The following is a 23,081-nucleotide window of genomic DNA, read 5'->3' as shown; positions in this document are numbered from 1 at the left end:
TTTGTTAAACACAAAAATAATCCAGCCTGGCCACAGCTGCAAGCAAGACACTTCGTAGGCCAGCATGTTTCTAGCAACTACTGTTTTTTTCTTATTTTCCTTTTTTTAAAATTTTAAATAAAAAACATCTATGCGTTCTACTGTCATAAGGGATGGTGATTCAGGCTGACCTGCATTAGGCAGGCACTGAGCTTCACACACAGCACTGATTTCAAGTTGTTGTGGTTGAACCGAAGAACACTGAATCATAACAAAGATGTCAAGAGATGCAGAATCCACATTCACAGACAAGCTGTATAAGTGTTTAATTACTCTCCTAGTTAATCCAGTGGTGATGACAAGAGGCAGCAGGCATAGACTATTCTAAGCAGATGGATACAGAGCCTGAGAGTACTCTTGGGTCACCTCTCAAATGACAGCCTGCTTTCAGACAGCCTTGCTGAACATCCTCTTGTCAGAGCAGCTTGGTATATCACAATCCCTTTCCTAGATAAAAAAAATGAAATCCAGGAGAAAAAATAATAATAAAAAATAATAATAATAAAAAAAGAAAATCCAGCCTCCATAAGCTCAGCTCTATCCCATTTGAAGGATACTGGGAAGGGACATTAGAAATGGACAGAGGAACAAGAAGGCCTTCCCTAAGACTTTTCTGGAATCTGCAGGCAAGCATGCAGAGACATTTCCAAAGGAGCACAATCATCTCCATCCTTCCTTCCAGAATCCCACTGAGCCATGGAGTGCCCCCAAGGGTCCTCCAAAAACCACAGTCCTCCTCATAATGCCTCCAAAATGGCAGTATCAGGCCATGAAGGAACCTGTCCATTCTTCGGGCCTCTGCAGCGGCAAGTTATTCAATAGGCAAAACAGGAGAATCCTGCAAAGTGCGTCAAGTGCCGTAAGGAAAATACCTCAAACGTTTCATCACATTGGTTAGAAGGGAAAACCCTTCCTAATACAAAGCAACCCATTGGTTTATCACTGGTCACGAAAGGAAGACAACAAAACCAGGAAGGTGATAACTAGCTTTTACTGCCCTTCCCCTGCTTCCCAGGAAGTAGTGTGTATCATTAAAAGGGAGACAGTAACAGACAGAAAGGAATAGGGGCAGCTAATTGCTCTGCAGTCCCTTTCTGAACAGCTGTACTGGGTTAGCTAGGCCTGAGCAATTATTCAGATTGCACATCCTGGTACATCCCTGTCTTGCTCTTGCTCCACCCTCTTTCCCTTACCTTTCACTATCGATACGGTGTTTGGTCTGTAGTTTCCCTTTGTCCTTCTGTGGAACTGAGTCTTCTAGAAAGCTGTGATCCAGGCTGTCGTCAGGAACAAAGTCCTCCACACTCTGTACTTTTGTAGGGGCTTCAGGACGGGGAGGAGGAGTAGCAGCAGCATCTGTATTAGCAACAGTAGTTGTAAAACACTGAGTTCACCACGAGCAAGACATAAATTTGATTTTTACACACCTATCCTGTCCAGGGCCCCTTTAGCACACAGATAACAGCCACAAAGCAGGACCTCAGCTATGCAGCAAGGGAAGAGGAAAGCTATGAACAGGATACAGAAACCAGTCCAGAATCTCACATGAAGTCATTCACAGACCTCGTGCAGCCACTGTGGTTTACAAAGCACAAGGTTGATCCAGCCTCCTAGATGAGTCTGAAAATCTCTTTAAAATGGTAGCTGATTCTGCTGTACAGTGAATACCACAACTGACTATACCACAACCACATTTTTGTACTTAAACTGTATGCATCACTCCTGTGTTATGTCCCTTCATTATTCTTTCACCTTTTCCAGACTGTTCAGTTCACTCATTCACTTCCTCTTGCTTTTTAAACTTCTATCTGTCAAAGGCAGGATTGTTTGTACTGTGCTTTCAAATGCCCTATGTTACCAAAAGCTCAAGAGCTACTGCAAATAAAGATTTGCTTTAACACAAATTATGTGTGGAGACACCTTTACCTATTGTCAAGGTATCAGGATGAAAGACACTTGAAGTCTAGAGAGATTAATATTTTCAGATTCACAGTATTAAACCTTTTTCTTCTGCTTGGACTGCACTTCACACCTAGACTCTTTTGGGTGAGCAAGCTTTCTATATGAATATAGATTTTGCCCTAATAGCACAGCTTTCAGTTTACTTCTGCATACGAACAGCAGTGTTACTAATGTCACTGAGCGTCTTTGGTGTAAGAAAAAACATGGCCAAAAGAATTACTGCCACAAGACTTCAATGGAAAGGTTAAATAACAGCTCCCACAGAAAACACCAAGTATTACTTTCTGATAGTGATTTTCAACTGCTTTCCAATTAGCTAGTCCCTAGCCAGGTTCCAGTAGAGGTGCAGACCCTTGGCACACTACATAAATACAACAACAACAGATCAATTTTTCCTTGCTGCCTTTTGCAACCCTCCTAAAAAGCACTCCAGAGATCCCAGGACTGCAGGCCACAAGCCTAAAGAGGTCTTGAGCCAGATTTGGTAGTAGACCACTAGTCTTTTTTATACATATCAATATGACCAATTTTTTTTGCCAACAAGGCATTTCTAACATTTTCTCCTCTTTTATTGTTTGTTTGTTTGTGGATAGGAAGAGTCACAAACAAACTGGAATGGGTGTACTGTGTCATACCTGGTAACAGATTCAGGATGCAGAACATTGTGTACAAATCTAAAACTGAAAGATTTCAACATCTGAAACTGCAAACCATATTCCCAGCACCTCCTCCTTTCTTTCTGTGGGAGTCTTGAGAGCACTGTGAGCTCTAGGGATTGACAGTTTGAGAGGGAAGGTATTTCCAAAGGGTGATTCAAACCATGTCACACTAATAATTTTTAGGCAGTGCCAGCTCTGCAACTCCAGTCAGCTTCACAAACAAAGTGAATGTGACAGCCAAATTAAGGTCCAGATCAGTAAAAATGAATGCAGCAAACCTCTCAATGCTTCTGCCCTGCAACTTCATCTAGCCAGGGTTTGGACCGAATGCTGTGCCACTCTGCTCCATTGTTTACTAGTGCTAAGGAAGAAATCAAGGCGGGCTGCTCTCCTCCTCAGACCATCTTCAAAGGAGCTTATTTCCCCGGAGGGGAATCCATTGCAGAGCCTGGACTTACGTGATCATTTCTGGCTGAATAACCTTTAAAACCAGCACTCTGCTGCTTTCTGTTAACACGCAGGAGCCCCTCTGAGCTGCCAGACTTTTGTGAAGACAGTGCTTCAAATAGCTTCTCTAATGATTTTTCTTGCTATTCAAGAGGCGTATGTGCTCCTGCTAAGAAGCTGACAGTTATTTTATTAGTGTCCCCTGGGTGCTTAGTACCTTCCTCGTGAAGCACACTACAGCCCCTGTCCAGCTGGCTGGACAGTCCCTGTCCAAGTCCAACACAGAGACAAACAAAACGCCAATCAGGAGGAAAGAAGCAAGTGCCCATGTAGCTCTCCTTGGACGTGCTGCACACAAACAGGGCCTGGGTTTCTCAGACAACTGTCTGCTTGGCCTCTCACTGCGGAAAGGCAGAAAACAGAGAAACACCCATGGGTGACACCCTGTCTAGACCTACCTGGCTGGGGAGGAGAGGGGTCTGGCGCAGGAGATGTCCCAAACAGACGTGAAATGATGCTGCGCTTCGGAGGTGGGGCTGCAGCTGGAGGTGCTGGGGAGGTGGTAGCTGGCAGAGGCATATGCGGCTGCTGAGCCTCAGGTGCAGGCACTGGTGAAAAAGATGAGGGGGGCTCAGGAGAGATGGCAGAGCTTGTGGAAAGCGGCTGTGGTGGCTGTGGGGTGCCAGGGCTGGAACTGCCTGTCGATGTGGAACTTGGAGGTACTATGGGTGACTGGGAACCAGAGGAAGGGCTTTGCCCATTAGTTGTCGGTGGTGACGTGTGTCCTCGACTTCGGGCTTCCATCATTTCAAGGAAGCTGCAGGAAGATAAATTACAAATTTAAGTAATGGAGAAGATATGCTCAACAGAGTACAGTGCTGTGCTGCTTTGGCTACACGCTGAGCTGGGAGGGTACAGGCCTGCTTTCAGAGCTGCCACAACTCCCTGGGTCATGATAAATCTGGTTCACCCAGGTGTGCTAAAGTCACAGGATCTGCATGATGGTGTGGAGAATCCCAACCTGTTTTGCACTGCAGGATGAAACCTACATTTGTAACGCTGCTGGGAACTCCCTGGATAGATAGACTATAATAACGTGCCAGGGCTTGAAACTCAGCCTTAAGTCAGTACTTGGACATATGTCTCTAAGGGAGTAAGTGCTACGGGAATGGCACATTTCTGTATTCTGCAGAAGAGATCAAAGTGTTCAGGAAATCTTAAATACTATGAAAACCTCTTCTTTCAGCCAAGAATGGATTTGTGAGGAGAACCCTTGAATTAAAAAAAAAAAAAAACAAGAGCTATCCAGAGGCTCAGAGGACTGACTGCAATTATTCTCACGACATGCAGATATATGTGCAGTCTCTCCCCTTGTACACACACACCATGTGTGGGAGCCATTTGAACCAAGCAGCAGATGCTCTGAAGCAAACTGCGGTCCTGGCTGGATTCCTGACTCAAAGAGCGTTAAAGCCTGTACCGTCAGAAAGGGTGAAACGCTCCCTCCTTTTGAAAAAATGAAACCAAGTCTGATCCTGCTGCAGCCTCCTTCTGCAGCCCATTTGGCTAACAGTCTTTTCATAAGCTTGATGAAATGAAAAGGCTTTTTCTACAGAATGGTCTCAAAGTAAGATCTGTTACATGTAGCACATCAAAGATACACAGATAGGATACCTGAAGTGTATCATGTATAAAATCTAGCAAATGTCATGGTCTTGCTTCCTTTCAATAAGCCTAATAAACTCATGTGCACAGAGGCTCTAGGTCCAACTGCTTCTGCAAGACAGATTTGGTTGTGCTCCAGGCAATGAATACGTTGAAATGGAGGCTGCTCTCCAATATAGAGCACGACCTTGTCCTGCCGGGAGTTCAGACAGACAGACACCTTCACTGGAATGATTTCTAAGCAGAAGCAAACATCGTGGGCTAAAAGATTCTACAACTTCCTTGAGATACCATTTTCTATTTTAAGGAGCAACCCAATACGTGTTTATGAAACAAATTAATATACTTTGTGACCACAGGATGTCCGGAGCCCTAGTGAAAAACCCCAGGAAGCTGCTAGTTAAAACGGAAAAACTAGCTAAAGAGAGGATAAAGGGCAGCACTAAGAAGTGGTATTTGATAGGAAAGAAATCCTTGGTAGAGTTCCTCAAGAGTTAGCCTTGAGACGTATTTTAGTATTTCAGTAAGTGGTACAAGGACCACAGATATGTTCATGAAGTTGCAAGTAGGAGTTCATCAACACAGAAGACAGGGACAAAATACAGAAAGAATTGGATGACTGTGCAACGCAGAAACGTGACGGAATTCAGCAATGCAAAGGAAATAGTCATCTGCTCAAAGGCTAGGGAACAGGTCTTCTTGCTCTAAGTTCACCACGCTTGCATGGCTAGGAAAGACTTGCCTTGCTCGTTCCAGAAGACCAGGCCAGAAGACTACAAATGCGGTGCTGCCTGTGAGGAGCAGGAAAGTAGCCAGGCTGTCACGTGGCCCGTCCTCTGCCTCTCCCCTGAGACTGCTGTCAAGGCAGCTAAATTAGTGCTGTGCTAACCTATCTGATGCTTCCACCAGGATCTTGAGCAAGGCTTACATGTTTATTCTACCTATGCTGAGTACAACAAAACAAGCGCCCATCAGAACTGCGATCAGAGCACGCGACAAAGCATCCATTCCAGCATCCCCCCTCCCAAGGGGTGAGCTGGGGTGAGCTGCGCAACAACACGTCCTGCTGAAAATGATGCATGGATTTGTCACGTGACAAACAGAAAACACAAAGGATTTTAACTCTTGCACATACAAGTACAGACGTCTCTGTGGAGACAGTATCAGGTTTGTTTGGAAGGTGCGCAATGCATCATGCACAGACTACAAGACTCTAACAGGGTATTTTCAATGCATGCCTTTCACTGTGCTGTGGGACCGAGGAATTGCACATCACTCCTTTCTTGACAAGGTAGGTGGTCACAATACACACAGTTCAGCACCCCCCACAGCAGACTATGCACTGCATTTGTGGTGAAGGAAAGATAAACCAAGGAAGGGTACCTGTAATTCAGCCCTTATCCAAATAAGCAAATGCTCTGAACCCACAAAATTGCTGTGGTGTGAAAAACTATCCAAGATGCTTGCCTGCACAGGATGTACAGCTCTGCAAATCTACACCAGAAGCATTGAGTGATAAATTCCATCAGCTCGCCCCTCCAAGCTTGGATTCAGGGCTCCCAGTGAACTGAAGGCAGGATGGCTGAATAGTTCTGCTTCGTGGTACTGATTCCTTCTCCCAAGCCCTGCTCAGGGTTAAAGACATACCTCCCAACCGTGGAGAGAAATGAATGCCAACTGATCTACATGCACCCCTATTCCTGTTTATAGCAACCGTGCTCCCAGCTGGAAGGCCTGCAAGCTTGGTCGCTGCTACAGCCAGCATCCGATGTACTGGTGCCAGCTCTGCTTGCTCTCTTGGCTGAGCTGAGCTTTCTGGCTATGAGCAGCCCCGCCAGTCTGTGTGAGCACCTAACTCACCAAGGCTACATGCAAACAGAACCGAACAACTACTGCATTATTGATCACGACACTGTCCCACAATCGAGGCAGCTGGGTGCCTCAGGTAGGATGAGACTATTGCGTACTGAAGGCTACGGAACAGGATCCTGTATGAAGTACATACAAAGAGCATATGTAGTCATTTGAGGATAAAGAATATTGAGCTTGAAGAGTATTTAAAGCTGGTCCCAATGAAGTGCAGGACACTCTTTACAATATCAGGCTATTGAAGATTTACTGTACTTTGTTCCATCAAAGCTACCCAGTTTGGAAACAACCTGCTTTGTTCTGGGCAAGTGGCCATCTCCAGAGGGAGGGAGGGCTGTGAATACCACCTGTTTCTCCTACAGAAACACACGCATTTTAAGAGCTGGAGGGAAAAAACGCTACACGACTGAAGTGTAAAGACTGTCATTCTTCCCTCCAGCTCAGCTAGTCTGGGGAGTAGCACACATGCAGGCTCCCTTCTGCACCTGCTCCTATGCCTTGCTCATCTGAAGGGCATAAGAACAAGACACAGCAAGTTATTTTTAGTAGAAAGGTACAACTGATTATTTGGGGACAGCATGACACAGGCTCTTACTCCATCCAGCACAGCACCAAGGACAGTTCTGGCACGTGCTCTTCATGCGACCTTCCTCATCCTAAACTAGACACATGGGCCAAACTCCCTTGTGTGCCGTGACAACAGAGAAATAAGCATGGTCTGATACCGGTTTTACATGTGCTGCATAATGCAGCTATGCTGAGCTTTCATATTCATATCTTCTTCCGTGGAAGAGGTGGGTGGAAAAACAGCATACGTGAAAATGCTGCCAGCAAGCTCTCAGTAATTTCCAGGGTGGAGGTGTCTAAGCATCCTCCACACTTCAAAAATACTACATAATGCATGAATGCTTTCTCTGACTTTACACACACTCTTCAGAGGAATGATCATGGCTGTTTTAGGAACGCACCAGGCCAAACTTGCCAAATGTCTCCACACGTCTGTTTCTTCTCATATTCTATACAATCTGGCTATTGTATTCCTTGTTGTATCCTTTTTGGCAGTCCTTTGTAAATGGCCTCACTCAAAATCTTACTGCTAAACAAGCAGCTTCATATTCACACTAGATTTTGTAGAAAATTGATGCACAATTGATACACTCATGCTGTGACCTGCGTACACTTGTTCTCATTTTAGAGATAGCAAACGTGCCATGTAAGTTCAGATGGGTTATCTGTCCACACCCATGTGGGCTCCTTGTTTGCATTTCAATCCTTCCATTTCAGGCTGAATAACAAGTCCATATCCTCAAAATCCCTGAATAATTCACTTGGTGTTGGGCCTGTTCACAAGAGGGGACTTCTATGCAGTTTTAAAGATGAACATGCTCTGCAGGAACAAAAACTCATCGTGGCCTGAGGTTACTTTTGCTCTGTGCACAGAACAAACAAAAAAAAAAGCACAAAAGGACTCAGTCCTAAAATTGTCAGTGTTTGCATTCATTTACTATTGAACACAGGAGCAGCCTGAAGCTTTTTGGCTCCTTGTTCTGTTTTGTGATCAACTTTTCAAATGGATTTCATACGGCAAGAAATGCTTTAGGTTATTTTATTAATTGTGAAAATGAAGATTAATAAGCCCTGTGACATCAATTTCATTGGCTTTATTGCATGGAGGGTTAGATTTCCACTTGTTTGCTTTGGGCTACTAAAAGGTACTGAACCTGATTCCCCCTTGAGCTCAGGTTCCTGAATGTGAAATTAGTTGTCAGCATAAGCTGGGCTGAAGCTGGCTGTCAAGGCCTGATGTTCCATCCCTCCCCTGATGTTCCTCAGGTTTTCCATTTGACACAGAACTGATGGAGCAGGACAATGTCCCTCTACAGCATTCTGGATACACTCCACGTTCTCCAGTTCTCTAGCAAGATCCATGATGATAGGACCAGGTGCGATTAATTCTTAATGCAGCCACACAAAAAAAGTGACCTAGAGTCCCATTTAGTACACGCTGGCTCCTGATCTGATGGGAATGGTGACTCACAGCAAGCTGAGATGATAAAGGTAGGGGAAGAAGAAAAGAAAACAAAAGGGGGTTTACTTTCGTAACTGGTACCGTGCACTTCAGCCTTTGGCCAGTGAGACACCAGACCTGTATTTCGATATAGCTGAAGATGCTGGAGAGCTGCTGTAGCAGCAAGTTCTCCTGTCAGACATTTGGCACTACTCTGTACCGTGGTCTTTGCAAACTTAAGAACTGTGCTCAATGCTTGAAAAACAAACCAGCAAACAAAACCCAAAATCCCAACAAATGACTTTGTAGTGAATAAAGCTGTCTAATACAGGAAGCGTGTTCCCCAAAATAAGAGGCCTCATTAGGAGAGAGCAAATGCCTTTCTACAGTCACTGTTTCATCATCTTCCCTGCCAGGACGGTAGCACCTGGCTCTCCAGGATTACCTGACAGTGCAGATGCCAGCTGCATGGCAGCACTGAGAAAGCATCCAGAAGGAGTTCCATCACGTGGCATGCCTGGAACGGACTCTACCGCTGCTAAAGTTGTACCTCAGATCATACAATATCTCAATCTGCAGTTCAGTCTCTACGAATATATTTTTGCAAAGCCTGACTAACAGTTTGCTTGAGAACTCTTAAACACCAGCAGAAAAGTGATCTGACAATGTTTCCTTTTCACCTGAATTGTTCATAAATTGGATTTCAGATGCTTATAAATCAAACAATCACACAGTGGTTTATAGATACAATTTCCTGAAGTTTCTCAAAACTGACTGTGAGAGAAGATGGGCCTTCTCACAAAGAAAAATTTTAGTATCCCTTTTAAATAATTTATATTAATCTTCAGGGAAAAAAAAAAAGGTAATTCAAAGATAATTGAATCCTTAACCCTTGAAATTAAATTCTGTCTTTTAATATTAAAAAGAAAATATTAGAAAAAATTCCAGCAAAACATAAAAGTTCATCAAAACCACAGATTAGATTTGTTTCTTCTTCATTTTTGCAAGCATTTCAACTAGTTCTTAAAAAAAAAAAATGCAGGAACAGCTTCCATAATTTCCTAAAAATACTTCTCCATGTGCATCTCCATTCAGTGAGGGAACAGACATGCTGTAACTGAACAAACACAATGTATAAAAAGTTTCCCTTGTGAGAGGAGATAAGATGGACACAACATGGAAAAACTGAGCATATTACAAATTCAGACGTCAGAAAAGTGATTGCTGTTTGTTTAGTAAGAATTCAGAAACTGAAAAAGGGCTGAAACGTATTTTTAGCTGTATTGAGAATGTAAATTTTGAGACACCACAGGGAAAGTACCAGAGCAAAAGGTGTGGCAGGCAGAGACTAAGCAGAGGGAAAGAGCTGGAAGCCTCTAAACATGCATTACACAGGCAAAGCTTGGCCAGCAGCTGCCAAGGGATCGCTTACATAAGCTGGATGAGGCAGTGTTGTGTGCCACCTCGTGTTCTCTTTGGGATGCACATTTTAGAGCAATGACGTTTTGTCCTCAGGTACCCAGACAGAGCAGGATGAAGAGTTCTTGTGCTCCTTCTGTTCTCGCTGATCCAAATTTAGCATCAGTCATTGTGACAGAGCAGCTACCAGACATGCACAGGGGTGAATGAAATAACTGAGACGAGCACTGCCACCTTGTAGGCTCCACTGCCTGATTTTATGTCAGCACAAGTTGGCAAACGTAAGGAGAACAGGAACTACCTCAGAGGAGGTGGTGCAGCAGCCCCACCGCACCCAAGGCCTGCAGCCCCCAGTGCTTGTGGACACCTTCCCCTTGCTAAGCAACTTGTGGTGACTGACAGCAGCACTCCAAGTACCATATAAATCCAAGTAGCCAACACAAGGGTGTCACATCTGCTAATGGTCAACAAGTCAAACTGCATGAATACATGTGCTGTAACAAGAGGGTGTCAAAGTAAAACACATCAGGTGCTCATTTTGACAACCACAGTAGCATGATAAACATAGTAAGAGGATGGGCATCTGTCAAGCAGGGATGCGAGACCTTCCCAAGCCCTATTCAAGAGCACTGAAGACCTGCCTCAACAGCAAACCCTACTTCCCACTAGCCACCACTGATGTGTCTACAGATAGTCCACTCACCAGCCTAAGCAGCTTACCAAGAATCAGACCTTTACCCAAATCTGTGTTCCTTTCCATATGAGTGTGCTTATTTCTTTAAATCAGGACCTGGGCTGAAGGACTCAAGGTCAGGAACTGAAGAGCTCCTGCAGGGATATAAAATATATATTTGTAGGGAGAGTATCCTTTCAACTGTGTGATAGAAGTAACCCCTTGCAGCTCATCTGCTCCAGAGGTGCCTCTGAAACTGACCTTTCATATCTAGCTGAGGTGCAGAGAAAAACCTCAAAAATCCTCAAATAGCACTCTATTTTAGTCACTGTGGTCAAAGTAGATGGGCATGACACGGCCTTGTGCTTTTTTGGGGGGAGAATCATTGGCTCAATCCAGGAAGAATCCACAGATATTTTGAGGACCTTTCTGTAAAGAAGCATTACTTTCTGAAAGCAAAGAACATTGGTCTCAGTATGCAGACAAGCTTGCAGTAGCTGAAGTGAACTTGGTGAGCTGCATAAAGAAATCAGCTTATTTGCTAAACCAGAATTCTAGGAAAAAGTCTTGCTTTTAATTTCTGAGCAACTCCTCAAAGTTATCATGGCTAAGGTATTTCTTTCACCATGTTAAGCCAGTTATTCAACGTAATAGTGCAATTAGTCATTTGCAGGGCAAGCCCTCCCCAGCAGCTGAGCAGCAGTCCCTTGCTACAGCACTCTGTTCTGCAGCGCAGGAGAGGGGCAGCTACTCTGCCTGTCAGGGCTGTGGGCATCTTTGAAGTACTTCAGGTGCACATACCCCAACTCCTGTTCTTCCTGTGCTCACGAGCTGGTTTGGAAAAACAACAGGGAACTGACATATGGGCCAAATGGTTATCTGGCTTTGGATTATCTGCAGATGGCCCAAGAGCTTCTACAGAGATGAAGCTTGCCACTACAGACTGCACTGAAAGCTCTTTTGAGGTTGTAAAAAGCAAGAACGTGCCTTTTGACTTGTTAGTGTGTACTGCCTGGACCAGTTAGGCCTTCGGATTCTAAATGCTGCCACATTGCAAATGATGCTCTTTAGTAATCACGGTGTGTCTGCAGGAGTAGGTGCTACAGAACAGGTACTCTCTTGCAGTGGAAGCACCCCAATATTATAAAATGTTGTATGCTGGTGCGGTTACACTGGATGGGATGATCTAACGCAACATCTATTGCCGGAACTAGAAGGTCCTGTCATCCCACATCTGCCAGACCCATCTCTTGTTGCATCTCTTGTTGCTTCCATTAAGCTCTGGTGTTGAGCAGATGTTTCTCAGAGCAAGCCCTCATGCTCTGAGGGCTTTTGCCACTCGTGTGGCAAAAGCTAATCCAGAAGTGGGTAGTGGTAGATGTCAGTTTTCTGCTGCATTTGTGATCTGTGATTTGAATTGGTTCATGTGAGGGTCCAGCAAATACTAAAGCTGGTATAAGGGTGACAAGTGAATAGGTAGCAAGATCTTCTCGTGTAAGCTTGGCACAGCTCTGCCAAGTCCTGATTCTTTTAAGTATTTTCCCATTACTGATGCAGTATAGAAGACACTGGAAAACAACCTGATGGAACAGCCCACACAGCCCAGTCCTTTGAGCAGGGATATCAAGAGAATTGCTGAAGGCATGAGGAAACTAGCTGTTCCCTAAGGAAACAAATGAGGTGAATACTCTGGAACCAGTACTGCTTTGTGTGTATACGGGCTATTCCAATGCTCTCACAAAGGAAAACACACCGACCAAGGTTATGGAACTTGAAACTTGGTCTAAAAATGCTTGTCAAAATGGCTGTTCATGAATATTTCATAATCATTGATTCTAACTTACAGCTAAAGATGCCTGTAAAGAATCTTTTTCCAATTCATTCTGGGGTTGACTTGACTTGCATGTTACAGCAATGAAGACCTTGCAATAGGAATTCATGGAACACATTTGCCAGCAACATACAAATCTGAAGAGATTCCAGCTCACTGTGCTACAGATATACTGGCTTTGCAGGGCTAAGTCTGGAAAATGCTCATTTCAAGCATCAGGAGAACAGATGAGGCAGTGAATAAACACAAGGAAGGAACTAGTCACTGTTTCAAACCAGAAATGTGCTGAGGAGAGTAGAGGTATTTAAAGGGAACAAACAACAGCAGTGTTGTAGCTATTAATTTCTGCCTATCCCAAGATACACAGTACTCAGGAATGCAATAGCCGGAAGAAAAGGAATCAAATTGTGTGCTGAGCATTAGAGAAGTGGAAAATATCCCCTTTCTGCACTAGAGGCTGCAACATATTTATCTATAATCTCTTTACCATGTGCTGCCTCCAGTTGTACCGCTCAACTCCACCTCCACTGCCCTCCCACAGGTCACGTGTTTGTAGGAACCAGACCCTTTGACAGGGATCCCAAAGCGCATGCTTTATTTCAGGAGATGCCACTTAAAGTAACATTTTGCAAGATCCAAAGAAACCCCAAATGTCACTCACAACACTTCAGTCTGACCACATGCCATAGCTGGGGCTGTCCAACATTCGTATGATACCTGGACTGCAACAAAACAGTTAGAAAAGATGGCTCAATGACATACAGTTCGTAGTTTTGATCTTCTGTCTCTTGCTGCACTGACAGCTCCTCCAAAGTTGCATCAATATCCAGCTGATTCGTCTCCAGCTGCCGTAGCAATGTCTCCCGCTGAAGAAAGGAAAACAAGCTGGGTCTGAGCAGGAAGGGTCATTGTAACAGATCTCTGCGTGCTCACAGTGTGCAGTGAGATCTGGTGTCGCCACTCTACCTGCAGCAATGAATTAAACAGGAGCTTTGGACCACTTCATGGTGTTCAGTTTAACTACAGAAGCATAATGGGAAACAGAAGTGGTAGCAAAAGCATGTTAATCCAGAAAGTCTGACTGTAAGAAAGCAATCTGTTCAGAGAGCTAAACTGTATCAGACACAGGATCACTAGTTGCATTTGAAGAACAGTATCAAATTCTGTGGAAAACAGTTGTACAACCAGTTCAAAAATAAGCCCTTCTGGGAGCAGGACTCTGTGCAAAACCTCACAATATTTATTTTTTTTAGATGTTGGGGCAGATGAGCAACCACAGCCTGTCAGCTCAGTGAAATTTCAGAAGTCATGGCCCCTCTACCTTCAGTTGCTGTCCTACAGATGGGGGACAAACACACCTCAGTCCATTTCAAACGTGAAATAAAGCACGTAGGCTTTGCTTATGTAAAACAGGTAAGTTTTTTTTAACTCGGTCCTTCCCCTTCTACATTTCAAGCAGAAACCTCAGCTGAGGGGAAGCTACATCTTAAAAGACTCTAAATCAATTGCAAATGGCTCCAGCACACCCCTCTTGATAGTCCGGATGGCAATGGAAAGGGATCAATAACCGCATGCATTATGCTGAGACCAAGCCAGCATTACCAGCTCAAGGGCTTGCCTGCAGCGGCAGCCCAAGGCAAGCTGCAGTGCTACCAGCACTCGCTGCCGCACTGCCTGCCTGGCAGGGACCTGGCTCTCCTACGGCAGGAGCCGTGAGGCCAAGGCAGAAACCCTTCCTGCAGAAACACGCTGGGGGATCCCCTGGCCAAAACCAGAGGCACCCGCTTCCAACACCCTGCACCACGGCACAGCTCCGGCATCAGAGCCCCTGCGGCCCTTCCCAGCGATGGCCGGGAGCCACACTGCTCCACAGGGCAGCGGCCAGGCCTGACGGAGGCTGCGCAGGTGGAGTCCTCGCTACGGGCATGGAGGCACCGCCGGCCTCCTGGGAAGGCTCCGAGCAAGGGGCACTGAGTCAGCTTACACACCACGCCCTGGAGTCAAAAGCCACGGTGCTCCGGGCTTGCAAGCGTCAGCCCTCCCTCTCCGCTGCCTGCATGCAGGTGGCATGGGGAGCGGCCACATCCTGTGCTGAGACGTGTCCGACTGCTCGTGGACCCGCAACAGTGCACGATTCAAACAAGGTCCCCCAGGACCACAGGCTGACTAGTTGCTCTGTACCCAGACAGATGAGGTAATGGCCCAGAAGGAGATGGAAGAGAAATCGCAGGTTTCATCCAAACTGCAAAGGCTCTTGCTTTTATAACTGCTTCATCCTCAACATGCATTTGTTCTCTGCTATGATGACTATTTTTTTTTAGAGTTAGTAACCATGGTTAGTTTTTAGTCACATGTTTGAGAACACATATGCTCGCTGCACTAACTAATCCCATCAGGGTAAAAAGCACAAAAGGAAATCTAGTACATAATTTACAGTATAAAATCCCTACAGGAAAACAAACATTTCGATAAAGCAATGGCATTCAGTCTCTATGTGCACATACTACTGACAATATAGTTCCATAGACATGACAACTCTGCAGCTACCAAAAAGGTGTACAGATTTAAAGAACAAGTAACTCATCTGCCTCATATGAAAGACACCACAATGCCCCGTCCAGGGGAGTAGCCATGGCACAGTCTGAGCACTCCATGGAGTAGACGGATTTATTCAGTTCACTGAACTCTACCATAACTTAACCCAGCAAGCAAGGTTTAAGTCATTTTTATTTTGTATTACATTTGTGAGACTGGGTGATTGATACTGATTGATAACCACAAAACACACTAATTCACTGGAAGGCACAGCCTTTCTCAAAATTTAACAGCTTCTATGATCGTTTAAGCTAATTCATTGCTTACCAGACATTTAGTTTCTTCATTTTTACGCTTTGTTACTGTGTTAAGTGCATGGAGTGATCCATTTTGCCTTTGCTAGGTGTACTGCCTTTACATGGCAAGGTTTGGTAGCAGGGGGCTGCAGGGGCGGCCTCTGCGAGCAGAGCCCAGCAGCTGCCCCAGGTCAGATCAGAGCCAGCTCCAGACGGCTCCAAAAGGGACCCGCTGCTGGACAGAGCCATGCCACGAGTGATGCTAGTTAGGCCTTTGTGAGAGAAATTTAAGAAAAAAACACACAAAACACACACACACAAAAAAAAACACTGCACAACAGCAGCTGGGAGAGAGGAGTGAGCACCAGCCCTGCAGCCCCCAGGGTCAGTGCAGCAGGAGGCAGGAGGTGCTCCAGGCTCACAGCAGCAGTTCCCCTGCGGCCTGGGGAGAGGCCCCTGGTGGAGCAGGCTGTCCCCCTGCAGCCCACGGGTCCCACACGGAGCAGATCTCCACGCTGCAGCCCGTGGAGGAGCCCCCGCTGGAGCAGGTGGATGTGGCCTGGAGGAGGCCGCGGCCTGTGGAGAGCCCCCACAGGAGCAGGCCCCAGGCCAGAGCTGCAGCCTGTGGAGAGGAGCCCACGCAGGAGCAAGGGTCTGGGGGGAGCTGCCGCCCGTGGGGGACCCGCGCTGGAGCAGTTTGCTCCTGGGGGATGGACCCCGTGGTATGGCCCCATATTGGAGCAGTTCTTGAAGAGCTGCTGCCTGTGGGAAGCCCATGCAGGATCAGTTTGGGAAGGACGGCATCCCATGGGAGGGATCCCATGTTGGAGAGTGACCGTGAAGGAGAAGCAGAGACAAAGTGTTAGGGACTGACTGCAGCCCCCATTCCCCTGAGCCACTGGGGGGAGGATATAGAAGAGGGTGGATGGGGGGGAAAGTGTTTTTAGTTTCTCAATGTTCTAGTCTGCTAGGGATAGGTAATAAATTACATTAATCTCTCTATGCTGAGTTTGTTTTGTCCATGACAATAACTTTTGAGTGATCTCCCTACTCTTATCTCAACCCTTGAGTCCTTTCCGATGTATTTCCACCCCCCTTTCCCTTTGAGGAGGGGGAGTGAGAGCAGTCATGGTGGAGCTCAGCTGCCCAGCAGGGTAAAATTACCACACCAGGTAATTTTTATTCATCATATTCATAAACTCTATGCAGATGGAAATTTGAGTTCAATTAAAACGTAAACAAACAACTATGAAGTCATTAGTTAACTTGAAATTCATTCATTGTGGTATAGACAAGAAAGTTTCGGTAAAACATGCTATACATTTGAACTCAGTACACTAAATAGAAGATGTACTAATCTGTACTAAGTGACTTTAAATGCTTGCTGTATGGTTCCTGCATCCTTCAAGATTTTAGAAGTAACAAATTTCATCCTTTTGTATTATTCATAGACTATAAGCAAAAATCAGGCCAAAAAAAAAAAGGAAACTATTCTGCTTATTTGTCCTCTTTCCTAACAGAAGTGAAATAAATGCTGATCAAATTAGCTGAATAAACAGATACAGAGGGGACACTGCTCTCCGGTGCTTATCTTATGCACTTAGGTAAGGGCTTTTATTAAACAAGTGATTTGACTTTCCTCATACTTTGGCAGTAAGACATACACCTGAGTTTTATTTACTTCAATTTTCACAGATCACAGTAAATTCAGAACTTAGATTTAATCAAGAGAAATTTGCAACTAACTTTGTAAAAAGATAATTACTAATAACGGACTTCTAAATACATAAAAATAAATTCTATTTTACCATGCTGGTATTAAAATATTAAAGAAGCAGATTATTTTTAGCAACGACCCAAAAGGAGGGAATAAATCATGTGCTGCAGACCAATGCTTTGGCTGAATGCCACTTTCAAGTGCTTCCTGGGAAAAGGCAATTTCAGCTGTCTGCAGTATTCTGTCACCTTCCAGTGCATCACTCTGAAGGCCTGGCTGACCTGATCCTATTAGCACATTATGTGGGCCACCAGCAGTTCCTATGGCTACACTGCATTCTCCGATTTGAGACCCGATAAATAATCAAAGAGCCCAGGCTGCCAGACGGAACTTGCTGTATACTGGGGGGTTGAATTTCATCCACCACTTTCTTTATGAAAGATGCATAAAGGTAAGCTGAACACAGAAATGTGCAACTTAAAACCAATGCACTAGATGCCAACACCACTAAAGGACACAGTGGAATCCCACACATGGCCGAACAGCTCCTCTTCCCCCAGAGAGCTGTGGGAGAGCAGGCTGAGGAACAGAGAAACCTCAGAAGTTAACTGAGACCAATTAAATGGTATGTGCATTTAATTTTGGGGAGAATTCCTCTCCTTTTACCTACTTCGCTCCAAAGTACCAGGGAAATTACTCCTTTCTAGAGCCTCTGTCAAGTCTCTCTGAAGGTACAAACAGTACCTTTAGGAATTAAGTCTAGTTGTGACTTTCCTGCAAATTTAAACACCGTGTTGTACTGCTTGGTAATAAGGCCGGGGGGAGCCAGCCCTGGCTCCCAGCGCACTCCAAGGCAAGAGTCCCAGATGCCAACCAGGAGCAGCAAATGCCCAGAGCCAGCAAAGCAGCAGCTGTTGTGGAACAGCACAAAGCTCTTCTAATAAACCTGCATCAGAAACACAAACGGCACAGGAAAAAGCGTGGCATGTCTTGGCTGAAGGTTGACATCAAGTAAAGCCCCAAAGCTTGGGCGGCAGCAACCAAAGGCCTCTGAATCTGCAGTGTCACCTGCCTCCTCACAGAATGGCCAGGCCAAGGATCTCCCTCACACCGGGGGGAAAGGAAACAGACCATCTTCATAATGGCTCCTACACTGTGACTTTTATCAGAACGCATGGAAACGCACCTGCCTGCAATCCACATACAAGCACATAACTGCAGGAACATGTTTTTGCACTGCTGTTTTAAAGGAAAAGCCAGGACGCACCACTCTGGCTGCACAGAGAAAACGTTCCAACAGGCACAGCCAGCTTTCTCAACTACCACCTCCTATGTCAAGATGCAAAGAACAGTGCAAACATTTACAAGCATTGTTTACGTGCACCCATGTGAATCTTTCCCTTTCGCATTTTAGAAACTAAGCTGTTCATGGAGAAGCCTTTTCATCATGTTTGTTTCTGAAGTGTTGAATTGCTTAATTACATTTAACAAAACAAACAACAACAAAAGAACAAAAACACCACCACCACAGGATTGGGGAGTCTAATAACTGAGATCAACCCACATCAGCACCTGTACCTTGCATTCTGCACTACCCCCAGTGCCATCCCATGCCCACTGAACAGGAAATAAATGGGGGCCGGTCACCCCGCTTCCCTCACCTCTCCTAACAACTGTCACTGACATCTCCAAATAGCTAAAGGCCGTATCAGATTTATTTCTTCTATTTCCCTGAGGACAAGATCTGTACAAGAAGTTCTCTGGCTTTGAGGCTAATTACCTTATATAAGTGTCCTAATTACTTTCAGATTAATAGATCATGTTTGCTTATACATAGCACATTTTAATGAAAGGTCCCCTAAGACTCTCATCCTAAAGCTGCTTCCACGTAAACGTAGTGCTACAAACACTTTGATATTTCCTACTTACAACCGTATTTAGGAAAAACATTGCATATAGTGGCCATTAACAGTATCATATGAGCAACTTTCAGACACAAATCTAGCAGGAAGCCCATGCTAATGTCTTTGTCTCTTAACAACATCTATTTGAGAAGAAGAGGGGAGATTTACAAAAGTGACAAAAGTAACCTGGGAACTAATTATTCTGCATGATTTCCACAAGACATCGCTTTACCATAGAAACCAAGGTTATAAAAACAAACATGTAACCAACACACCATGCTGGAAGATTTTAGTCTTCTCCACTGAGCAGCAAATTGGCTCTAAATCTCAGATTTTTAATACATTTTTTGAGGAAAAGTTGTGGTTTAGTTATTTTACTGGGTTTCTGTATATTTAGTTTTCTTATCCTGGTTCTTTCTAATGCATCTGCTCTGCAGACTTGGGATGCGGTAACATCCACTAACATATATAAGCTTATTCTGAACTAGCAGTTCAGCTTGGATTATTAGTGTAAAAATATACACAGACATCTCACTTGCTGGTGAAAGATCGTCAAGATCAATTGTCTGAATTTCTCCAAGCAGAAGAGAACTGTGATACAGCTTCATATGCACCCTCCAAAAGCAGTAAGTCGCTGACCCCAAAGGACCCCTGTATGATATCAAAAGGTCCTCTTCTAAAGGACCACGGATAAGAATTTCACCCTTCCCACTCAGCCTTTACCTTTCCTCTTTGAAGGAAAAGAAGGCTCAATTATGACAGAGATCTGAGCCTTCTACCTGCTTGCATTGGATCCAAGCAGATCAGTTACTGTTCATCTCAGGACAAAGATTTTCAGCAAACAGGTGGTATGAACTGAATAGTTCAGAGACAAGACCTTTCTCGTTCAAGTTTTAATTGACTGACAACACAGAATTTAAATAAAAAGTGTAACAACTATGCGTATGTAACGTTTTTGATTTGGTAGTTACAACAATGGATGCAGTTTTCTTTGCACTGATATTCATCACCTTGGAGCCCTTCTACACAGGTAAGAGTTTTTGAATGAAAGAGCAAATACAAGCACTTTTGCGAACAGAGACACGTTTAAGTCACAGGCACCAATATACTAATAAAATTCTGTTAACTACACTGTTATGAAAACAAAAGTCTATTCAGGATCCTTTAACAACAAAATATCCCGCATATAAAATCATATTCCCACCTTAGAGAAAAATCAACTCTGTCCCACCCACCCTGAACATCAGGGAAATACCATCGCTCTTACCTGCAGCTGCAAGAAGGGAATGTTGAAGAACTTGTGCAGGTACTTGAGTCCAAAGCTGTTCTTCATGGAAGACTCAGCGTAGCGAAAATACGAGGAGCCAGGAGGCCTGTCTCAACCAGACATGCAAAGAGGAAATAAAAAATTGTACAAAACACATGCATACACACAGATGAGGTACTCGCTAAATTCCATTCTGTGAACCAGCCCCTCAGTCCTCAAATGGAGGCTGGCACGTCATTCTGCTAGTGACTTGTTATTTTGTTTACAGGAAAATTTAGACTTTGTTCCTCCTGAAGGCGGCAAAAAAGCTGGATGCAGCGGTTGTTATGTTGCATTGTCACAGTGCCTCTAGACTAGGAGATACTGCATCAGGACATTGAGCTATTGGTTCACTAAGCTGGGGGTTTGTAGATGTACAAGCTATCAATTTCTCACTGAAGGTTTTATTTTAAAACCACAAATAGACCTACATTAAGTCACCTACTCAAGCATCAGAACTGGGCATTAAACTCGGCTAAGTCATATATAGAGATGAATTTGAAAAGAAATGATTACTTTACAGAATCCAGCCTTAAAACTGGCACATTTCTGTACGCCTGACACAGTCACAGACAAGCAAGAGACCAAGAAAATTAAAAATTGCCTTAAGAACACAAAACTGCGTTGAAGGTACAATCTATTGACACCTGACCAACAAGAAAAATTTTATATACGGGCCTCTGAGGTTCTCTGTTATATGGGAAAACCCTGCCTGTCTGGAAAGGGCGAAGTACGATCTAGCTGCGCCCAGAAAACGTTGTGCGGAGATGCTATGAGAAACACAGCTACACTAGCTGGCTTTCTTGTAGCAGAGTTATGTGGAGTAGAGAACAGTTGCATTGCAGGCAGAGAATTCTTTCACAAGATAAGGAGTATCCAGAAAGGAAATGACCTCTTGGGAAAAGTACTTCAGAAAGGTACATGCTGGCATGCACTCACTGTTCCCAAGAATATAGCTAACAATCTGCTCAGTATGGGCTCCCAGATCAAAGGAGAAAGAGTCCATCATGAAAACTGAAACTTCCTTGTGAGACTCTCGGAGTCACCAAAGCCTAGAAGCTAAGCAGAGGCTTGGAGGATGAACATGACGCAGATCTGGAACACAGCAGCAACCGTTATCTATGGGTGATGACAGAGAGCAGCTGACGCCTGCTCCCCTTGGCTGGTGACCACGGTGCCATCCCCAGTTACCTGTTCAGATTGTCAATGAAGTCCCGCACATCACCAGGTAGAATGACGCGGTGCTCCCCCATGTCTCTGTAGTTCCCGAGCACGCAAACTGGAACGTGGGTTGGCACTTTAGGAAGCTCCCTCAGAATATAGTTAAATGTCCTTCACCAAACGAAAGACAGACACAGGCAAATGAGGGTGAAACACCATTCTGTGAGCAGTTTCATGCACAAACCACACAAAAAAATACAAAGTTTTTTTTTTCCCCAAATCCTTCCAATACTGTGGCTTCACCCTCCCTCTAATATATTAACTGTAAATATGTTTGTATCATTCTTTACTCAAAAATGACTTGACAAGTTCAATAATCCACTTCCACCAGAGACGACAAATCTCTTCAAGTAATATTTCTCTTAGTCCTACAAAATTGTGTGAGGTCGGCAGATGAAAAGGATTCCTTAACTTACGCTGCCAATGGTCTCACTGAACCATACCAAACCTTTAAAACGCAAGCTTACGTGTAAAGCAAAAACTCTTACTACCTCCCCTTTCAACTCTGGCTTTCACGTGACTCTCCCTCTTCTCCTCAGGTGAGCAAAATGGACAGCTCATTATTTCTATACATTAATGCAGCCCAGAGCATCTAAATAATCGTTACTAATACCTGTCTTCCTGGGAATTTCTTGCTAGCTTTCCATATTCCCTTGTGCTCTGTAGAGCAGGATGTTTATAACATGTCCAGCATACTTTGAACCTGTGATAGTGCTAATTATCAAGCCTCAGACACCAGCATATCAGAAACCGCAGTCCAGAAGCCCACAGGGAGACTGTTTGTTTGAAACAAACCCAGGAGAGGAGTATATTAAAAGACATGCCAGAAGATAAAGCTATTATTTTAAGCTTGCTTATTACAAGCTTGCTTCGACTCATCAGGCTGCATATCAGCTCTAGAGACCATCTGGGAACCAAGAGGTCTAGAAGTCATTCGCTTCCATTAAAAAAGTGAGAATCGCATAGCACATGCTGCTGAAGGTGTCTTACCACTGTTTGGTAATGTCAAACATCATCACTACACCATTGCAGTTTTTATAAACATCCAGAAACTCTGCATCCAGAGCCATTTCTGACTCTGCCTGGGAAAATAAAGGCAAAAGAAGCAGTAAATAACTTGACTCAACTTCAGGATCATAGAGAACACAACTGACACAGTGCTGAACAGGCAAAATGTCTAACGTAACAGCCACTATAAAAAAATATCCATGGATTTCATGTCGTCATCATTAAAAAACGTACTTGGTGGGTCACAGCTTCCACTGCCCACAGGATCAGGGCACGAAGCACCCAGCAGTCTCAGGAAAAAAAATAAAAAAGACTGACAGCAAATGCTATATAAAACTCACTTCCTCCTCTTGCCGTTGTGCCCCCAAATTGTGCACTGGCAAGGTAAGTCCATATAAGCTACAGGACAGAGTACAGAGGACTTGGCTCCTATATTACGTCTCTTCGTCAACACAAACACTGGTAAAACCAAGATGTAGTTTCTACTGACTTCCTTCCATGCAGAGCTAAAACAATCTATTA

The 23,081-nt window shown here is 44.4% G+C and overlaps 2 protein-coding genes and 1 long non-coding RNA gene across 9 annotated transcripts in view; all 3 read right to left on the bottom strand.

Moving 5' to 3' along the window:
* PHPT1 (phosphohistidine phosphatase 1) overlaps positions 1-23,081 on the bottom strand; it is a 102,853-nt gene that overhangs the window by 32,538 nt on the left and 47,234 nt on the right. The gene's annotated exons all lie outside the window — the stretch shown is intronic.
* Positions 1-23,081, bottom strand: part of RABL6 (RAB, member RAS oncogene family like 6) — a 58,511-nt gene that overhangs the window by 12,359 nt on the left and 23,071 nt on the right. For all 3 annotated transcript variants that reach the window (XM_080561494.1, XM_080561493.1, XM_080561495.1), the window contains 6 exons: positions 22,542-22,633; positions 21,522-21,662; positions 20,292-20,397; positions 13,335-13,438; positions 3,566-3,924; positions 1,233-1,395 (listed from right to left, as the gene is read on the bottom strand). In XM_080561494.1, the coding sequence (XP_080417620.1) occupies positions 1,233-1,395; positions 3,566-3,924; positions 13,335-13,438; positions 20,292-20,397; positions 21,522-21,662; positions 22,542-22,633 (965 nt within the window). The remainder of the gene's footprint in view (positions 1-1,232; positions 1,396-3,565; positions 3,925-13,334; positions 13,439-20,291; positions 20,398-21,521; positions 21,663-22,541; positions 22,634-23,081) is intronic.
* LOC308180234 lies at positions 9,677-13,328 on the bottom strand. The gene is made up of 2 exons (XR_013940843.1): positions 11,003-13,328; positions 9,677-10,896 (listed from the first exon to the last, which is right to left on the bottom strand). It is a non-coding gene; the product is annotated as an uncharacterized lncRNA (long non-coding RNA).

Source organism: Anser brachyrhynchus (genome assembly GCF_964034855.1).
Source record: "Anser brachyrhynchus genome assembly, chromosome: 19".
NCBI lineage: Eukaryota > Metazoa > Chordata > Aves > Anseriformes > Anatidae > Anser > Anser brachyrhynchus.
The sequence above is the reverse complement of the archived record's forward strand: the minus strand, read 5'-3'. Positions and strand labels throughout refer to the sequence as shown.